This window comes from Etheostoma spectabile, unplaced genomic scaffold (assembly GCF_008692095.1).
Source record: "Etheostoma spectabile isolate EspeVRDwgs_2016 unplaced genomic scaffold, UIUC_Espe_1.0 scaffold00005835, whole genome shotgun sequence".
NCBI classification, from domain to species: Eukaryota; Metazoa; Chordata; class Actinopteri; order Perciformes; family Percidae; genus Etheostoma; species Etheostoma spectabile.
Window position 1 is genome coordinate 22808 of NW_022603305.1, and position 19068 is coordinate 41875.

Here is a 19068-nt window from a genome sequence, read left to right on the forward strand (position 1 = left end):
TCAGAGTAAATAAATGGTATATTATAATATAATATAATGTATATAATATAATATGACGACGTCAATGGCCTGGGAATTACATTAGGTTTAGGCAAAGCTCTCGATCCACCGGTCGGTGTTCGTTCCTACCCTCACGTCTGGTCCTGAAGGCCGGGTCAGGACCCAAAGAACCAGATCTTTTTCCTATTCTATTCCCTCTAAGGTTTTTAAATCAATGGAAAGGCTTATGATGGAGAAACTCCATACTGATGTGGATCGATTGTTAGAGAGATACCAATTTGCGTACACAAAAAATTGTAGTACATGTGATGCCACGTCAACAATAATGCACCTTACTCTGAAGCACCTTGAAAGTCCGGTTGCATATGTCAGATTGCATCTGTTGATTTCACTTCTGCCTTTAACTCCATATCATGCTGAGGAAACTAGTTCAGTTAAATGGAAATCCTTCTTTAATTAGGTGGGATCACTCTTTCTTGTCAAACAGGCCCCAGCAGACCGGGTTGAGTGGCCTTACCTATTTGCAGTACTAGCTAGGTTTGGGTTTGGGCCCAAATTTACATCATGGGTACAACTGTTGTATACTTCACCCAAAGCGAGTATAATCACTAACAAAACAAGGTCTGGGCCCTTTTCCTCATCCAGGGGCACCCGGCAGGGTTGTCCCCTCAGCCCACTCCTCTTCGTTTTAGCTATTGAGCCACTCTCAATTATGCTCAAGACTTCACAGAGTTTTAAGGGAATTTGTAGAAAACAGCTGGAACATCGGCTGTCCCTGTATGCGGACGACTTATTACTCTACATCTCGGACCCAGTATCTTCTATCTCCAACATTGTGAGTTTGCTAAACCGTTTTGGTAAATTCTCAGGATACAAGTTGAACTTCTCAAAGAGTGAATGTTTTCCAATTAATAGCTCTGCACTCCAAATTACAGAAACTGACCTGCCCTTCCCTCTTGCTAGAGCAGGATTCAAATATTTGGGAATTAACGTGACACGTTCTTTTTCTGATCTGTTTGGAAAAAATCTCTCCCCTCTGCTTAATAATCTCAAACGTGACCTCCAGAAATGGAGTGTCCTAAACTTATCTTTAGCGGGTAAAGTAGGATGTATTAAAATGAACGTCTTGCCAAGATTTATGTATTTCTTTCAGAGTATCCCAGTTTTTCTCCCTAAATCATTCTTCAGACTTATCGATACACAGCTATCCTCATTCATGTGGGGTAATAAACATCCTAGAATCAGCAGGCGCTTCCTTCAGAGACATAAGGATGAGGGGGGTATGGCTTTACCTAACCTGTTGTATTATTACTGGGCAGCAAACCTACAAAAAATAGTCTGTCTACTCCATCAACCAGATGCTGACTGGTGTCAATTAGAACTGAATGCATGTAAGCCATCGTCATTCCCTGAATTAGTTACCTCAAAGCTCCCTCTCTCTCCGCGGCAGCATTCGTCGTGCCCAGTTGTAATCTCAACCCTGAAAATATGGTCGCAATTTAGACAACACTTCAATATGATAAACTTCTCTATCTACAGCCCCATATGTGATAACCATGTTTTCCTGCCATCCTTATCAGATCCTGTCTTTGCCCATTGGCGGAGAGCAGGCTTAAATAAATTTAGTGACTTATATATAGATGGAATTTTCGCTACCTTTGACGCTATTTCCTCTAAATTTAGCTTACAGCGTTCCTCCCTATTTCGATACCTCCAGATCCGCGACTTTGTTCGTACCATTAGTCCCTGCTTTCCCAATTTACCCCCAAAGGGAGGTATAGACATAATTTTGCAAACTCCAACACAAGATAGGGGCTTAATCTCCAAAATTTATAATAGCATCTCATCATTCAATACTGTGAAGCTGAATGAGATCAGAGCGGAATGGTCAGAGGAAATTGGAATACACATCTCTGATGAAACTTGGAACCACGCATTACGTAGAGTAAATGGGTCAACATCATGCGCTCGACTTGGACTAATCCAGTTCAAGGTCCTTCATAGGATCCATTACAGTAGAGCCAGGCTCTCAAGGATTTATTCTACAGTGAGTGAAACCTGTGCTCGGTGCCACATAGCTAAGGCAAATCTAACTCACATGTTCTGGACCTGTAACAAACTGTGTAACTTCTGGTCCACAATTTTTCAGACCCTTTCTGAGGCTTTCAAAATAGGTATACGACCCAGTGCTGAATTGGCAATATTTGGAACTCCAGGGGAGGGGATATCGTTAACACATGATTTTAAAAATGTACTAGCTTTTTCAACTCTCCTCGCCCGAAGAAGAATATTATTGGCATGGAAATCAGAACACCCACCCAAGGCTTCTCTTTGGTTGAAAGATCTGTCCATGTTCCTTAAGTTAGAGAAGATCAAATTTTGTCTTAGAGGTTCGATCCAAAAATTTTATAGAACTTGGGCCCCTCTATTATCTTATTTTGAGAGACTGGATACCCTCCCTCGAGCCTGAAAATCGCATAGGAGCCAGCTCTGCTGTAGTAGCCCGGCGGCTCCTTGTGAATCTGGCTGTCGATAGTGATTGTTAATCGGTGCGGTTTTAAATATCCACGTTCTGTCTTGATCTCTGTACCTACGCTGCGCGGACGTTTGTTCTACATGCTGTCCATGTTTCTGTATTCTGTCTTAGTCCCCTGTTTTTTTTTTTTTTTTTGAATTACTTTATTTTGCTGTTTCTTTTGTTTGCAGCCGGGTGCGGATGGATGGGGAGGGGTAGGGGACAGAATAAACAGAAGGTAAAGGAAGAGACCACAGGATGGGGAGTGGGAAGGAGGGGAGAAGGGTAAGGGAAAAGGGAGGAAAAAAAAATGCCATGTTTTACTTTGTCCCTGTGTTCAATGTACTGTTGTAGATGGTTGACTAAATAAAGTTTAAAAACAAAAAAAAACAGGCCCCAGCAGGTGAAGTTTAACTCCGTCCTGTCTGATGTAACAGCGTGCAGCACTGACAACAGACAACATGGGGACAACATGAAGACAACATGAGGACAACATGGGGACAACATGGGGACAAAATGGGGACAACATGGGGACAACATGGGGACAACATGAGGGCAACATGAGGACAACATGAGGACAACATGGGGACAACATGGGGACAAAATGGGGACAACATGGGGACAACATGGGGACAACATGAGTGGAATCAGTCATGTTATTCTGATTTCCTTGTTTATTGCATGCCTCTCATCCATTTCACTTCTTATTCTATTTCCTTCTTCTGTTATATAGAAGTTATATATTCCAGGTAATCTGTTTATTTCTTGGCATATCTTAGTATTTTAGGGGTTCAGCTACATTTTCCATAACTTTAGTCTGAGTGAGTTGTAAATATAGAGGATCAATTTCTATCAGTTTAACATTTGGATAACATTAGAATGAATTAGGTTTTTATGTATTTCTTATCTTATTCCGTCTGTAAGAGCATGAAAAACCTGGAGAGGTTATGGAAAAATAGAAAAATGTTAGGCCTGGAGAAGAAATCTTCTGTGAGAGTCTTGTATTTTTCTAATAATATATACTTTATTAATCCCTAAGGGGGAAATTACAATGTTTTCACTCTGTTGTTACACACATTAATATTCCATTAACCTTATAATGTAATATACCAAACTCTGAATGTAGTTTATGTATCTGTTAATAAAAGCTCTTCACTCTAAGAAATAAATCTGTAAAATAACAGAAGCATAAGCTCATTACCCAGACTTTCTACTGTAATTAAAAAACTGAATTTTTAAGTTAAATAACTGTGTCAGTGGTAAAATAATAACACTTTCTGTTATATTGTAAATTAACCCTCGTGTTGTCTTCCCGTCGACTTGAAACTGGGTCGAAATTTCAATATTTTGATGTTTAATGAGTTTTTTCTCCACCTTTCTTAACATTTTTGTAGATTTCATGCCATTTTCTTTGTCACTTCTTTTTAACGAGTTTTTTTTCACCTTTTGGCAATTTTTCCGATTTTGTTTGGTCATTTTTTTTCAGCGTTTTAAAATAACAAAATGTTTTTGTTGATTTTTTTCCTGCGTTTTTGAAGCTTTTTCCAACATTTGTCACTTTTTTCAGCGATCTTTGGTCATAGTTCTGATATGTAATTCTTTTGTGAACGGGTCAATTTGACCCCGAGGACAACAGGAGGGTTAACAGAAATATACCTGGGAATCATGTACAAGGGACAATTTCTGTTAAAATGTACAGTCGTACAGCTGTTCAGTTACAGACATTTCTTAGTGTGGTCCATGAAGCATTGAGATGCCATGTGATATCTGTGCAATAAACACCAGCGGTGTAATTTCTGAACACATTAGTTTTTATCTTTACAGCTGAAAAACCACCTGTGTTCTTTCAATTATGTTGCAATAGTATTTTAAACTGAACTCCAAAGCCCAGAATCCTCAGTGCTAACCTTAATGATTATCTTTATGCAAGGCCTAGAGTACAATGACCTGACAATGAAATCATTAATGTTAACACAGGGTTCCCACATATTTTCTTTGACCAAAAATCAAATTTCAAGGACCATACAGAGCTAAACACCACAGTCGTCAGAGATCAGCTCGTATTACTGAGCTGTATTTTAAAAGGTGAACATGCACTCTGTCTCTGTGGAGCACGTCGAGTCCATATTATATGATGCACGGATGAATATACACACAAAAAACAGTCTTAAATTCTCTTTACAATGACGTGCAATACTTTCTTGATTTTCAAACTGGACAGGAATCTCCGTATCTCTTTGGACTGCAGACCGTAGATGATGGGGTTGAGGCTGCCGGGGATGATGTGGAACAAAATGACGCTGAGCTTCCTGTAGGGTGTGTACTGAGGGAAGCGATGCAGGACAATATTAGCCAATCCACTGACCAACATGAGCAGGTACACAGTCAGATGAGTGCTGCAGGTCTTCAAGGCTTTACTGTTCAGAGTCTTATTCTTACTGGTCCCACAGACCACTGCGATCTTAGTGTAGGTGAGAACCGTGCTGCCTATAGAGCCTGAGAACAGAACTACAGTGAAAACGAGGCCATAGATGTTATTAATAGACACATCCTCACAGGAGAGTTTGAACAGAGACGCATTGTCACAGAACGGGTTTGTGATCAGAGTCCTGCATCGGTTCAGCCGGATGGTCAGACCGAGCAGAATCCCAACCATCACTAAGGCCACCCCCCAGGCAGAAACTGTCAGCTTCATCACCATTTGGTTGGTCATTATGGCGGCATAGCGCAGGGGATCACAGATGGCCACGTACCTGTCAAAGGCCATAATCATGAGCACCGTGTGGGAGGTGGTCCCAAATACATGTGAGATAAAAGCTTGGACCACACATTCATAATAACTGATGAGGCGCTCAGAGGGGGGACGCAACAAGTCCATCATCAACCGAGGAACCAGGATAGAGTTTCCAAGCACATCGTTAAAAGTCAGGTTGCAAAACAGCAGATACATGGGCTGGTGGAGGTTTTTGTCAATGAAAACCAGAACTACAATACCAACATTTGCTATCATTATGAACAGGTAGGAGAAAAGGAAAAAGAAGAAGACAGGGTATGTAGACTCTTCTGAAACAATTAACCCCTCCAGCTGGAGGGTGTAGCTGTTGTAGGTGTAGTTCTCCATCAACCTGAAACAACAACACAATGCTGTAACTGGAACAAGTAGTTTAGGAATCAAGAGACCACAACACTATAAATCCTGCAGCCTTCCCCAGATATCAATATGACAGAACATACGCCATTATGGATAGTTTTGGAGATGCATCATGAAAGCAGTAGCAGTGACAATTGTGAGAAACAGTTGAGCTCGGTAATGCTTACTCTGGGTGTTTCTTCTTCCGATCTTCTCTTCCTTGTGTCTCCAGCTCATTGCTGGTTGTCGCCACTCAAACAACTTTGTAATGTTTTTATAGACATGATCTTGTCTGCAGGGGAATCATATGCCATTACGTCAGGTGATGCAACGTTAAGACGTTGTTATGCTGGCTATGGCAACTGTCAACAAGACTCAAATGTTGTTTCCTTGGTTAACTTTTATATAGACCTTAGTGGTCCCCTAATACTGTATCTGAAGTCTCTTTATATAGACCTTAGTGGTCCCCTAATACTGTATCTGAAGTCTCTTTTATATAGATCTTAGTGGTCCCTAATACTGTATCTGAAGTCTCTTTATATAGACCTTAGTGGTCCCCTAATACTGTATCTGAAGTCTCTTTTATATAGATCTTAGTGGTCCCTAATACTGTATCTGAAGTCTCTTTATATAGACCTTAGTGGTCCCCTAATACTGTTTCTGAAGTCTCTTTTATATAGACCTTAGTGGTCCCTAATACTGTATCTGAAGTCTCTTTATATAGACCTTAGTGGTCCCCTAATACTGTTTCTGAAGTCTCTTTTATATAGACCTTAGTGGTCCTCTAATACTGACCAGGGGAGCACGCTAAAGGAAACCCAAAGCGAAACGGTGGAGAAGCAAACATCAGGACAAAGCAAACATGGTCCGTGGTACGTTGCCGTTGTAAATATCCCACAGCATTAAAGGGCCATCTGGTTTTATTTTCTGTAAAAGCTTGTAAAACATCAACAGTCAATCTGTGAACACCATTTCTTTTAAGGAAAAAACTGGGCTATTAGAATATTTGTACTGCAGTGAGGTCACTTGAATGTTAAAAATGTTGTAGGAACATACATTAATGAATAAATAAATAAATATTAGCCATCACCAGTTTGTCAGTCTGGATCTTGAAGCCCCACAGGATCTTACCTCGGTCATTCTGGACTACCTTAGGAGGGGTCTTCCATGTTGACCTTGGGACTTCCAGCTCATACTCGTGGCAGATGTTCCTGTAACTATGACAGCTACCTGGTTATGGCGTTCCATGTACGCTCTTCCTGCCTACATCTTACACCCTGCTGTTGTGTACTGTACTGTCTCAGGGGCATCCTTGCACAGCCTGGGGTCCTGCCGGGTGTGGTAGACCGCGGCCTCTATTGATCTGGCACTGAGTGCCTGTTCTTGTGCTGCCGTGATTAGCGCCTCTGTGCTGTCCTTCAGTCCAGCCTCTGGTAGGATTTCTTGATATCAGCCACTTCTTCTATGTGTCTGTGGTCCACGCCGTGCAGCGGCTTGTCCCTCCAGGACGTTTCTTCATCTACCTTGTCTTCACCTTTGGGTTTCTGTTGCCTGAGGTATTCACTAAGCCCTTCATCTTTGGGGGCCATCTTTCTGATGTACTCCTGGAGCTTCGTCATTTCATCCTGGACAGTGGTCTTGATACTCACTAGCCCTCGGCCCCCCTCGCTACGCCTGGTGTACAGTCTCAGGGTGCTGGATTTGGGGTGAAACCCTCCATGCATTGTGAGGAGCTTTCTGGTCTTGATGTCAGTAGCCTCTATCTCCTCCTTTGGCCAGTTTATTACACAAGCGGGGTATCTGATGACTGGCAGGGCGTACGTGTTGATGGCTCGGATCTTGTTTCTCCCGTTCAGCTGACTTTTCAGGACCTGCCTCACTCTTTGTAGGTATTCGGCTGTGGCGGTCTTCCTTGTTGCCTCCTCATGGTTTCTGTTAGCCTGTGGCACCCCAAGGTATTTGTAACTATCCTGAACATCTGCAATGTGGCCTTCTGGTAGTTCAATCCCCTCAGTTCTGATCATCTTCCCTCTTTTTGATACCGTGCGACCACCATTGTCCAGTCCGAACGACATTCCAACGTCGTTGCTGTAGATCCTGGTATTTTGGATCAGTGAGTCGATGTCTCGCTCATTTCTGGCGTACAGCTTGATGTCATCCATGTAGAGGAGGTGACTGATGATTGTTCCGCTTTGGAATCGGTATCCGTAGCCAGTCTTTGTGATGATCTGGCTGAGGGGGTTCAGGCCTATGCAGAACAGCAGCGGGGATAGTGCATCGCCTTGGTATATGCCGCACTTGATGGTGACTTGTGCAATTGGCTTTGAGTTGGCTTCCAGACTTGTTTTCCACAGCCTCAATGAGTTCTTGGTGAAGGCCATTAGTGTCCTGTTGACCTTGTAAATCTCCGAGCATTCCAGTATCCATGTATTTGGCATTGAGTCGTAGGCTTTCTTGTAGTCAATCCAGGTGGTGCACAGATTGGTCTGCCTGGTCTTGCAGTCTCGAGTGACTGCTCAATCCACCAGTAGCTGGTTCTTGGCTCCTCTGGTGTTAAGGCCTATTCCCTTCTGGGCCCTGTGCATGTATTGTATCCCTGCTTATCTTAGCCGCTACGATGCCTGACAGGAGCTTCCATGTTGTGCAGAGGCAGGTTATTGGCCGGTAGTTGGATGGGATTGTTCCCTTCTGGGGATCCTTCATGATCAGGATTGTCCGTCCTTGGGTTAACCATTCTGGGGGGGTCCCATCCATCAGCACTGGGTTCATTTGTACTGCCATCCTTGTTTATTGCATGCCTCTCATCCATTTCACTTCTTATTCTATTTCCTTCTTCTGTTATATAGAAGTTATATATTCCAGGTAATCTGTTTATTTCTTGGCATATCCTAGTATTTTAGGGGTTCAAATACATTTTCCATAACTTTAGTCTGAGTGAGTTGTAAATATAGAGGATCAATTTCAATCAGTTTAACATTTGGATAACATTAGAATGAAATAGGTTTTTATGTATTTCTTATCTTATTCCGTCTGTAAGAGCATGAAAAACCTGGAGAGGTTATGGAAAAATAGAAAAATGTTAGGCCTGGAGAAGAAATCAGTTTTGAAAGTTTTGGAAACGTCATGGATGTAACATTAATAAAAAAAATAATAATAATAACAATAATATTAGTATTAATCCCGGAGGGGGAAATTACAATTTTTTTCACTGTTGTTACACGCATTAATCTTCAATATAACCTTTTAATGTAACATAACCAAACTCTGAATGTATTTCATGTATCTGTTAATAAAAGCTCTAAAATCTCTCGGGTGCGTGACAACATTTAGTTTTTCGTCACGCACGATTCTTAATTTTCTCATTCAAGCATGAAAGCCGGTTCCAGCAGGGCTGTAGTACTCGAGTCCTGGTCTTGGACTTGTCTTGGACTCGACTAAGGGGGTCTTGACTACAGCCCTGGGTTCCAGACTGATAGAGTAATACTTTCCTATTAAGACAATGTCTTACCTGTGTCTGTGGTTGTTTTTGTCACTTTTTCCATGCTTTTGGCGCTTTTCTAACATTTATCCTTGGAATTCATGGTCAACAAACCTCATTTATATCAAATTATACACAAGTTTTTAGTTAAAAAGGCATAAATTGCGAATTACTTTGACTAATAGTTCAGATCAGAGGACGTTGAGTGGATCTCAGACGGGTAGATGTCAAAGTTTAGTCCGGATACTGGTTTGAAACCATAAAAACAAAATTCAAATTCTATAAGAATAAATAAATAAAACATTCAATGACAGTAATCATTATTTACCTGAAGACTGTTGACTAAGGCTCATGCAGTGGTCAACATCTGGAGTAGACCATGCAGTTGTGTTAGTGTTTAACCCTCGTGTTGTCTTTCCGTCAAAATTGAAAATCAACACTTTTGTTGAGCTTTTTATCAATGTTTTTAACTTTTTTTATGTTTTTGTCCCTTTTTTTCAACACTTTTGACACTTTCTTTTTAATGTTTGTTACTTTTTTGACTTATTAACTTTAGTTTTACAGTTATTTTTTAAATTTATGGTCAATAAACTTCCTTTACAGGAAATTATACCTAATGTTGGAGTTAGAAAAGCAGAAATTAGGAATTATTGAGACTAAAATTAAAGGAATGGATGTTGATGATAATCAGACTGGAATATGTCAACTTTTACTCAATACTATTTCAACAACACTTCCATCTGTTTTACAATGCTATAAAATAGAATAAGACCCAAAATTAATGAAAGTAGAGATTTGTTCTTGGCAAAGAGCGTTGGAATCAATCATGTTATTTTGGGGAATTAAAAAGAACATTGATATAGGACAACATGAGGACAACATGAGGACAACATGAGGACAACATGAGGACAACATGAGGACAACATGGGGACAACATGAGGGTTCAGGTAATCTCATTGTCAGATCATTGTACTTTAGGCCTTGTATGAAGATAATCATTAAGGTTAGCACTGAGGATTCTGGGCTTTGGAGTTCAGTTTAAAATACTTTGGCCACATAATTAAGAGAACACGGGTGGTTTTTCATTTTCCTGACACAATTTACAGTTATAAAGATAATACTGATGTTTTTTTTCAGAAATTACACTGTTGGTTTTCATTGCACAGAAAGCACACAGAAGGCATCTCAATGTTTCACACACCACAGTCGTCACAGGTCGGCTCTTATTACTCAGCTTTATTTTAAAAGGTGAACATGCACTCTGTCTCTGTGGAGCACTTAAACAGTCCACGTCATATGTTGCACTGATGAATTTACAAAAATAAAACAGTCTTAAATTTTCTTTACAACGATGGGAAATACTTTCTGGAAATTCAAACTGGACAGGAATCTCCGTATCTCTTTGGACTGCAGACCGTAGATGATGGGGTTCAGGCTGCCGGGGATGATGTGGAACAAAATGACGCTGAGCTTCCTGTAGGGTGTGTACTGAGGGAAGCGAGCAAGGACAATATTAGCCAATCCACTGACCAACATGAGCAGGTACACAGTCAGATGAGTGCTGCAGGTCTTCAAGGCTTTACTGTTCAGAGTCTTATTCTTACTGGTCCCACAGACCACTGCGATCTTAGTGTAGGTGAGAACCGTGCTGCCTATAGAGCCTGAGAACAGAACTACAGTGAAAACGAGGCCATAGATGTTATTAATAGACACATCCTCACAGGAGAGTTTGAACAGAGAGGCATTGTCACAGTAAGAGTTTGTGATCTGAGACCTGCATCGGTTCAGCCGGATGGTCAGACCAAGCAGAACCCCAACCATCACTAAGGCCACCCCCCAGGCAGAAACTGTCAGCTTCATCACCATTTGGTTGGTCATTATGGCGGCATAGCGCAGGGGATCGCAGATGGCCACATACCTGTCAAAGGCCATAATCATGAGCACCGTGTGGGACGTGGTCCCAAATACATGTGTTGTAAAAGCTTGGACCACACATTCATAATAACTGATGAGGCGCTCAGAGGGGGGACGCAACAAGTCCAACATTAACCGAGGAATCAGGATAGAGTTTCCAAGCACATCATTTAAGGGCAGGTTGCAAAACAGCAGATACATGGGCTGGTGGAGGCTTTTGTCAATGAAAATCAGAACAGCAATGCCAACATTTGCTATCATTATGAACAAGTAGGAGAAAAAGAAAAAGAGGAAGACAGGGTATGTAGACTCTTCTGAAACAATTAACCCCTCCAGCTGGAGGGTGTAGCTGTTGTAGGTGTAGTTCTCCATCAGCCTGAAACAGCAACACAATGCTGGAACTGGAACAAGTAGTTTAGGAATCAAGACACCACAACACTAGTGTGCAAACAACAGATAACCTGCAGCCTTCCCCAGATATCAATATGACAGAACATATGCCAATATGGATAGTTCCTTATTTGTTTCATGTTTTTTTTGGAGATGCATCATGAAAGCAGTAACAGTTACAATTGTGAGAAACAGTTGAGCTCGGTAATGCTTACTCTGGGTGTTTCTTCTTCCGATCTTCTCTTCCTTGTGTCTCCAGCTCATTGCTGGTTGTCGCCACTCAAACGACTTTGTAATGTTTTTATAGACATGATCTTGTCTGCAGGGGAATCATATGCCATTACGTCAGGTGAGGCAACGTTAAGAAGTTGTTATGCTGGCTATGGCAACTGTCAACAAGACTCAAATGTTGTTTCCTTGGTTAAGTCACTTTCTGACGCTATTGCTTTTATTTTGAAAAGTCTGAATCTGGAAGTTTGAAAGGGTCCGCTGCTGGAGCCGGATGATCGGACGTATCCGAGAGTAAATGTATTGGAAGTGAAGCAATTCTTCAACGTGCAGTTTACTAGCCGCCATACAAGGGGGGTGGGGGGGGAAGGGGGTTAATTGTAGGTTTTTAGTAATTTCATATACTGCTTTAGTAAAAAATATTTTTATGTATTATAAACATATACATATACATGTATAAAAATATATTTTTTCATGTGACTAGTAACAGGTGGCTCTCACCTGAGACCATGTTGACGCACATGCAGGACGCCACAATAAAAGTTACTGTTGCCCCCGTCTGGACATGTTGCCATGCCAATGTTGCACTAAAGATTCAAGATTCAAGACTTCTTTATTGTGATACCACAGTACAATCCATGATGAGGCTCATTACATTTGACAGGGGTCTTTCCTGGGCCAGCTCCTGAACGGTGGACCAGGGGAGCACGCTAAAGGGAACCCAAAACAAAATGGTGGAGAAGCAAACATCAGGACACATCAACAGGTGTGAGCCCCATGGTCCGTGGTACGTTGCTGCTGTAAATATCCCACAGCATTAAAGGGCCATCTGGTTTTATTTTCTGTAAAAGCTTGTACAACATCAACAGTCAATCTGTGAACACCATTTCTTTTAAGGAAAAAACTGGGCTATTAGAATATTTGTACTGCAGTGAGGTCACTTGAATGTTAAAAATGTTGTAGGAACATACATTAATGAACAAATAAATAAATACAACACAACATGAATTTTACAGACAAAGATTGATTTCAAACACACAGCAATTCCACACGAGCATGTGTGTTGTCTAACATTTATAAATACATATATGTATACACGCACCTAAAGGATTATTAGGAACACCTGTTCAATTTCTCATTAATGCAATTATCTAATGAACCAATCACATGGCGGTTGCTTCAATGCATTTAGGGGGGTGGTCATGGTCCAGACCATCTCCTGACCTGGTCAAGACCATCTCCTGACCTGGTCCAGACCATCTCCTGGACTCCAAACTGAATGTCAGAATGGGACAGAAAGGTGATTTAAGATATTTGGAGCGTGGCGTGGTTGTTGGAGCCAGACGGGCCGGTCTGCTCCGTCACTGGGATTCACACCCACAACCATCTCTAGGGTTTACAAAGAATGGAGTGAAAAGGGAAAAACACCCAGAATGCAGCAGTCCTGGGGGGGGGGGGAAATGCCTTGTTGATGCTAGAGGTGCGAGGAGAATGGGCCGACTGATTCCAGCTGATAGAAGAGCAACTTTGACTGAAATAACCACTCGTTACCACCGAAGTGCAGCAAAGCCACAACACGCACAACCTTGAGGGGGGGGGGCTACAACGGCAGAAACCCCCCCGGGTACCCCTCATCTCCTCTCTACAAATAGGAACAAGTGGCGACAATCTGCCAAAGCTCTCCAAACCTGGACAGTTGAAGACTGAAAAAATGTGTCCTGGTCTGATGAGTCTGGTTTCTGGTGAGACCTTCAGATGGTGGAGTCAGAATGAGAACCTGGATCCATCATGCCTTGTTGCCACTGTGCAGGCTGGTGGTGGTGGTTTAATGGTGTGGGGGATGTTTTCTTGGCACACTTTAGGCCCCTTAGTGCCAATTGGGCCAGGTTTAAATGCCCCGGCCTACCTGAGCCTGGTTCCTGACCATGTCCATTCCTTTATGGCCCCATGTCCCGTCCTCTGATGGTCCTTCTAGCAGGATAATGCCCCATGGCACAAAGCTAGCATCATTTACAACTTGTTTCTTCGACATGACAATGAGTTGACTGGACTGAAATGCCCCCCCCCCAGTCACCAGATCTCAACCTGGACTAAAATGGCCCCCCCAGTCACAAGATCTCAACCCAATAGAGCCTCTTTTGGATGTGGTAGAACGGGAGCTTCGTGCCCTGGATGTGATCCCTTAAATCTCCATCAACTGCAAGATGCTATCCTCTCAATATGGGCCAACATTTCTAAAGAATGCTTTCAGCACCTTGTTGAATCAATGCCATGTAGAATTAAGGCAGTTCTGACGGCAAAAGGGGTTCAAACACAGTATTTGTATGGTGGTCCTAATAATCCTCTAGGGAAGTGTATATATTGTGAGACATCCAGTGCAAAAATAAACATATTTAACATTATAACTCATATAAATGACAGATTATTCACATTTCTTACATACAGTGTATCAATCTTGCATGTGACAGTATGGATTATTTGCACAATGAACCCGAAAACCTCTGAACTTCTAGGCTGGATACAAAATCTTCTGTAAGGGACAGGAAGACAAGAAAGATGTCAGCAGAACGGGACACTGTTAGCGTTTAGCTCCTAAAGACAGTATGTTTCTACTAATTATAATTATAAAGGTATGAAGTTATGAATCAGAAGTGACATTTGGCGACCTCAGAAGGGACAAAAAGGCCCAAACGGGTCCACGTTGGCTACAGCGCCCCCTAATGGCCGATCTTCGCCAACTTTGGGACAGAGCATCGTAGTGTTATGGTGAACAATCGTCTCAAGTTCTTTGCTAATTACATTTAATTTGACCGCGATGTGATAAATGTGTGTGGTAGCTAGCTAGGAAAATTAGTTTGTTGTCAAATGCGCATACGCTAACGTATCAAAATTCGTACCGGGTTTCGTGCAGATCGGCCGCACGGCCTGGGACGAGTTTGAAAAAGTTGGTTTTGCGCATTGCACGATATGGGGAAAAAAACATTTAACCCTTGTGTTGTCTTCCTATGAAAATTGTATTTGAATGTGCAATGTACGGTTAAAGGGCCAAAACACGTTTTTCTGCTGTAGCACAACCTAGTAGTGGAATTGGGTCAATTGTTGACCCTGAGATCCTTGCAGGGTTCTGGACCAGTCTTGAAAAGGCCCCCCAACGCCCCCACCCCAACATCTACAGCTGTAGTGGGAGTTTTAGGCGGAAAGGAAAAATAGCTTTGCTACCGCAGTTCCTACAGCCTCGGGCTTGGACCCCTAATAATCTATCACACAGATATGTACACTGTTACTACTACAGTTAAGTTAATGACCAGGTAACAATGAGCTGAAGAGTTAACGCCCTCTCATTTTCTCACTTTTTGTGACGGACTTGGACGTAGGTTAAGTGTTTGATGATGCTTACACGTAATTCTTTACTGACCAGTCCGTAGATAATGGGGTTAATGACTGGTGGGATGATGATGAAAAGGACGCTGAAGAACTTCCTAAAATTCTGAGAGATGGAAGGGAACCTTTGACTCGTAATCATGACCACTGAAGCAATTTGGTAGAGCACATACACAACAAGGTGCGATGCGCACGTCTGAAAGGCCTTACTTCGGATGGTGCTGTCAGCTCGGCCTCGTTTCACAGTAGCATGCAGGATTTTACAGTAGGAAAAAGCAATGACGAGGAAGACGCCTGTACTCACAAACCAGGACATGGTGAGACCTAGAGAAAGATAAGGAATCATTTCAACCATCATAAGGTATAATGTAAAGCTTCCACCTAAAGAATGAAAGAACTAAGCAGGCCTGCCTTCTTGCATAATTCAGAATGCACTGACCATAAATGTCGTTTATAGGGGTGGGACTGCAGGCCAGGCCTAGGATACCACGGTTGGTGCAGAAGATGTGTTTGATGAAATTGCCACACAGCGGGGTATTCATGTGCCCTGAAAAGAGAACAGCAATAAGCAGCAGAGCGACCAACCAGGCCAGGGCGCAGCAGGAGTGCAGCCGAGCCGATGACATGATGCTGTGATACCTGAGTGGTTCACACACAGCAATGTACCTGCAGAGGGAGAACACTGTTAAAGATGTACAACCATCCGTAGCTTCATTCCAGTTAAAGATGTATGGTTACAAGATCTCAGCATCTCAACATGTTTGCATCTGACTCTGTATGCACTAGAAATGTCCTGATGTTGCTCTTTTTTAGGCTTTGCTGACATACAAACACATGAACCCAATTATCCTTTATGGCTGCAGTCGAGTCCACACAAAGTCAGCCAGGCTGCTGGAGGATGATTTTACATGGCAAATCTACTACTTTGTGGATTCTGTGCAAAGGTTAATAACCATTAAGGCATTATTCAGGACAAAAGGTTCAACTTATGAATGACAGTATTTAAAGAAACATTTTTAAGAAATTAAGACCTTTCTTATCCCAGGATACAGACTGGAAAATGTATAGGAGAGTATCCCCAACCCAGAGGGTTTATTAACCATTAATAAAACAAATTCAGCTCTAGTAACAAAACAACAGCACCAAATAACATCAGCCTGAACCAACAGTTAACAGCAGCAATCTGTAAAACATTGAAGCACTAAAGAACTTTTTTTAGATGAGTCATCTGAGTGAGTCTGGACCATTTAAGCATGACAGAAAAACATCTCTTATTAAGTCTCTGCATGTGCACATGAGTTCCATTACCTGTCATAGGCCATCACACCCAGAATGGTCTGCGCTGCGACGCCGTACGTGTGCACAGAGAAGGCCTGGGCGATGGCTGGGATGTAGGCGATTTTCCTCTGGCCCGTCAGGAAGTGTACCATGAGGCGAGGCAGCACCGCTGTGGCCCCAAACATATCACAGACTACCAGGTGACCAACCATTATGAACATGGGTCTGTGCAGGTTCTTGTCAATGACAATGACACACAGCACCACACAATTTGCCAACAGCATGACCATGTAGTTAAGCAGAGCCAGGAAGAAGAAGAAGGCGCCGTAGCCTGGTGGTACATAGAAGCCCTCCAGCTCGAAAATGATGGGCTCTGTGAGAGGAGTTACCATTGTTACGTTCTCCATCCAAAACAAGGCAGCTCTGTAAAAGAAAAGTTCATCAAAAGCTTCCCAACAGGTGACTCTCCAAGCATCAGAGATAGTGAAAATAATTATAGACTTGCAGTATAACAGGGTGTTACAATAAAATTCAAGTAAAAGGTTGTTGGCATCTGGCATTTGTCTCTTTGTAATTCTTAACTAAATTCACTAAATCACACAGTATTTCCTGCAGTAGAACACACTACTGACCCTCAATGAACAGACGTCTCAGAGCAATAAAGATTTCATCAAACATAGAAACAACAGAAATGAAGGTAATGCCTATTGATCACAACATTATAAAGGTTCTTGTTGAGAGCCTCCAGCTTCTGCTCTACTGTCCTGTCCTCTCGTCAGAGCGATAGTGAGGCTCTGACTTGTCGAGGAGAGTGTGATTGCTTTTAATAATGTCCTTTGGGTTCTACGTGTCCATCAGAAACGTAAACACACCCCTAACGTCCTCTGCAGCTCATGTCAGAAGGCGGCACTAAGACTGAACGCTTGGCTGTGATTTGACAATGAGAACTTTCTAGATGTTACTTCAGACACATTGCTATAAACCATACATCCAGTAAAGGGTGTTTGGGGTCATCGTCCTGTTGAAAAATAAATGATGGTCCAACTAAACGCAAACCGGACGAGATGGCATGCCGCTGCAGGATGCTGTGGTAGCCATGCTGGTTCAGTATCTCTTCAATTTTGAATAAATCCCCAACATTGTCACCAAAAAAGCCCCCCCCCCCACACCATCACACCTCCTCCTCCATGCTTCGCGGTGGAAACTAGGCATGTGGAATCCATCCGTCACCTTTTCTCCGTCACACAAAGACACGGCGGTTGGAACCAAAGATCTCAAACCTGGACTCATCAGACCAAAGGCCAGATTTACACTGGTCTAATGTCCATTCCTTGTGTTTCTTGGTCCAAACAATTCTCTTCTGCTTGTTGCCTCACCTTAGCTGTGGTTTCATAGCCTTGTTTCCTCTCCTTAGCAGTGGTTTCCTAGCCTTGTTTCCTCTCCTTAGCCGTGGTTTCCTAGCCTTGTTTCCTCTTCTTAGCCGTGGTTTCCTAGGCTTTTTTCCTCTCCTTAGCAGGGGTTTCCTAGGCTTGATTCTTCTCCTTAGCAGTGGTTTCCTAGGCTTGTTTCCTCTCCTTAGCCGTGGTTTCCTAGGCTTGATTCCTCTCCTTAGCAGTGGTTTCCTAGGCTTGTTCTTCTCCTTAGCAGTGGTTTCCTAGCTGCTATTGGACCATGAAGGCTGGTCCAGTCTCCTCTTACCAGTTGTTCTAGAGATGTGTCTGCTGCTAGAACTCTATGTGCTATCATCTGCTCTCTGATCTGAGCTGCTGTAACTTGTGATTTCTGAGGCTGGAGACTCAGAGGAACTTATCCTCAGAAGCCGAGGGAACTCTCGGTCTTCCTTTCCTGGGGGGTTTCCTCATGTGAGCCAGTTTTGTTGTAGCGCTTGATGGTTTTTGCGACTGCACTTGGGGACACATTCAAAGTTTTCGCAATCTCCCGGACCGACGGACCTTCATTTCTTAAAGTAATGATGGTCGCTCGTTTCTCTTCTCTTAGCTGATTGGTTCTTGCCATAACATGAACTCTACCAGTCGTCCAATAGGCTGTCGGCTGTGTATCAACCTGACTTCTGCACGACACAACTGATGGTCCCAACTCCATTAATAAAGCTAGAAATTCCACTAATTAATTACACAAAGGATGGCTTTGTGAAAACTGTTGTTCCTATATTTGCAAGTATAGTAAATATACAAAGACCAAACTTTATCATTCTCAACTGTCTTTATTTGTTTCACTCTGTCTCTTTTTGAAAAACCACTCCTGCTGTACAGTTGGTATTTGGGTACGGCTATTCGCTGGAACCAAAGCGTTCATTCGGACAATTACATTGCTGATGCTTGAGATGGTTGAGTTTCCTACAAAGACAGCAAACTGTACCCAGAATGCCGTTCTGCAGTTTAGTAGCCCCCTTTCAGTATACTGCATAGTGTGTAGCTGCAGCTAGTGAATATGTTTGATTCTCTGTTCTCTCCATTTATATTCATGATTATCTCTGCCACAGTTTGTGTGTCCGGACTGAAGCCTGTGTGTGTGTGTGTGTGTGTGTGTGGTGTGTGTGTGTGTGTGTGTGTGTGTGTGTGAGGTGGTTTAACTGTGTGTAATGAGTGTCCTGGAGGCCCCGGGGCCCCCAGGTGTCTCAGTGACCAGCAGGTTAATAGAATTAAAAGCTGCAGTGAACACACAGGGAGCTGCCCTCTCTCTGGAGAGACTCCAGCCTGCAGACCGGCCTTCTCTCTCTCTTCTCTCTGCTTC

At 42.6% G+C, this 19068-nt stretch overlaps 3 protein-coding genes across 3 annotated transcripts; all 3 read right to left on the reverse strand.

Annotated features, from left to right (window-relative positions):
• Positions 1–4568: 4568 nt before the first annotated feature.
• On the reverse strand, positions 4569–5639 carry LOC116677804 (olfactory receptor 146). Its single transcript, XM_032508057.1, has one exon. The coding sequence runs from the start codon at positions 5634–5636 to the stop codon at positions 4683–4685; it is 954 nt and encodes a 317-aa protein (XP_032363948.1). The 5' UTR covers positions 5637–5639; the 3' UTR covers positions 4569–4682.
• Positions 5640–10455: 4816 nt separating this feature from the next.
• On the reverse strand, positions 10456–11412 carry LOC116677802 (olfactory receptor 146-like). Its single transcript, XM_032508054.1, has one exon. It carries the CDS (start codon positions 11407–11409, stop codon positions 10456–10458), a length of 954 nt encoding a protein of 317 aa, XP_032363945.1. The 5' UTR covers positions 11410–11412.
• A 3127-nt stretch (positions 11413–14539) lies between these two features.
• Positions 14540–16723, reverse strand: LOC116677803 (olfactory receptor 2K2). The gene is made up of 4 exons (XM_032508056.1): positions 16345–16723; positions 15476–15702; positions 15051–15360; positions 14540–14618 (listed from the first exon to the last, which is right to left on the reverse strand). The coding sequence occupies exons 1-4, from the start codon at positions 16719–16721 to the stop codon at positions 14540–14542; spliced, it is 993 nt and encodes a 330-aa protein (XP_032363947.1). The 5' UTR covers positions 16722–16723.
• Positions 16724–19068: the final 2345 nt, after the last annotated feature.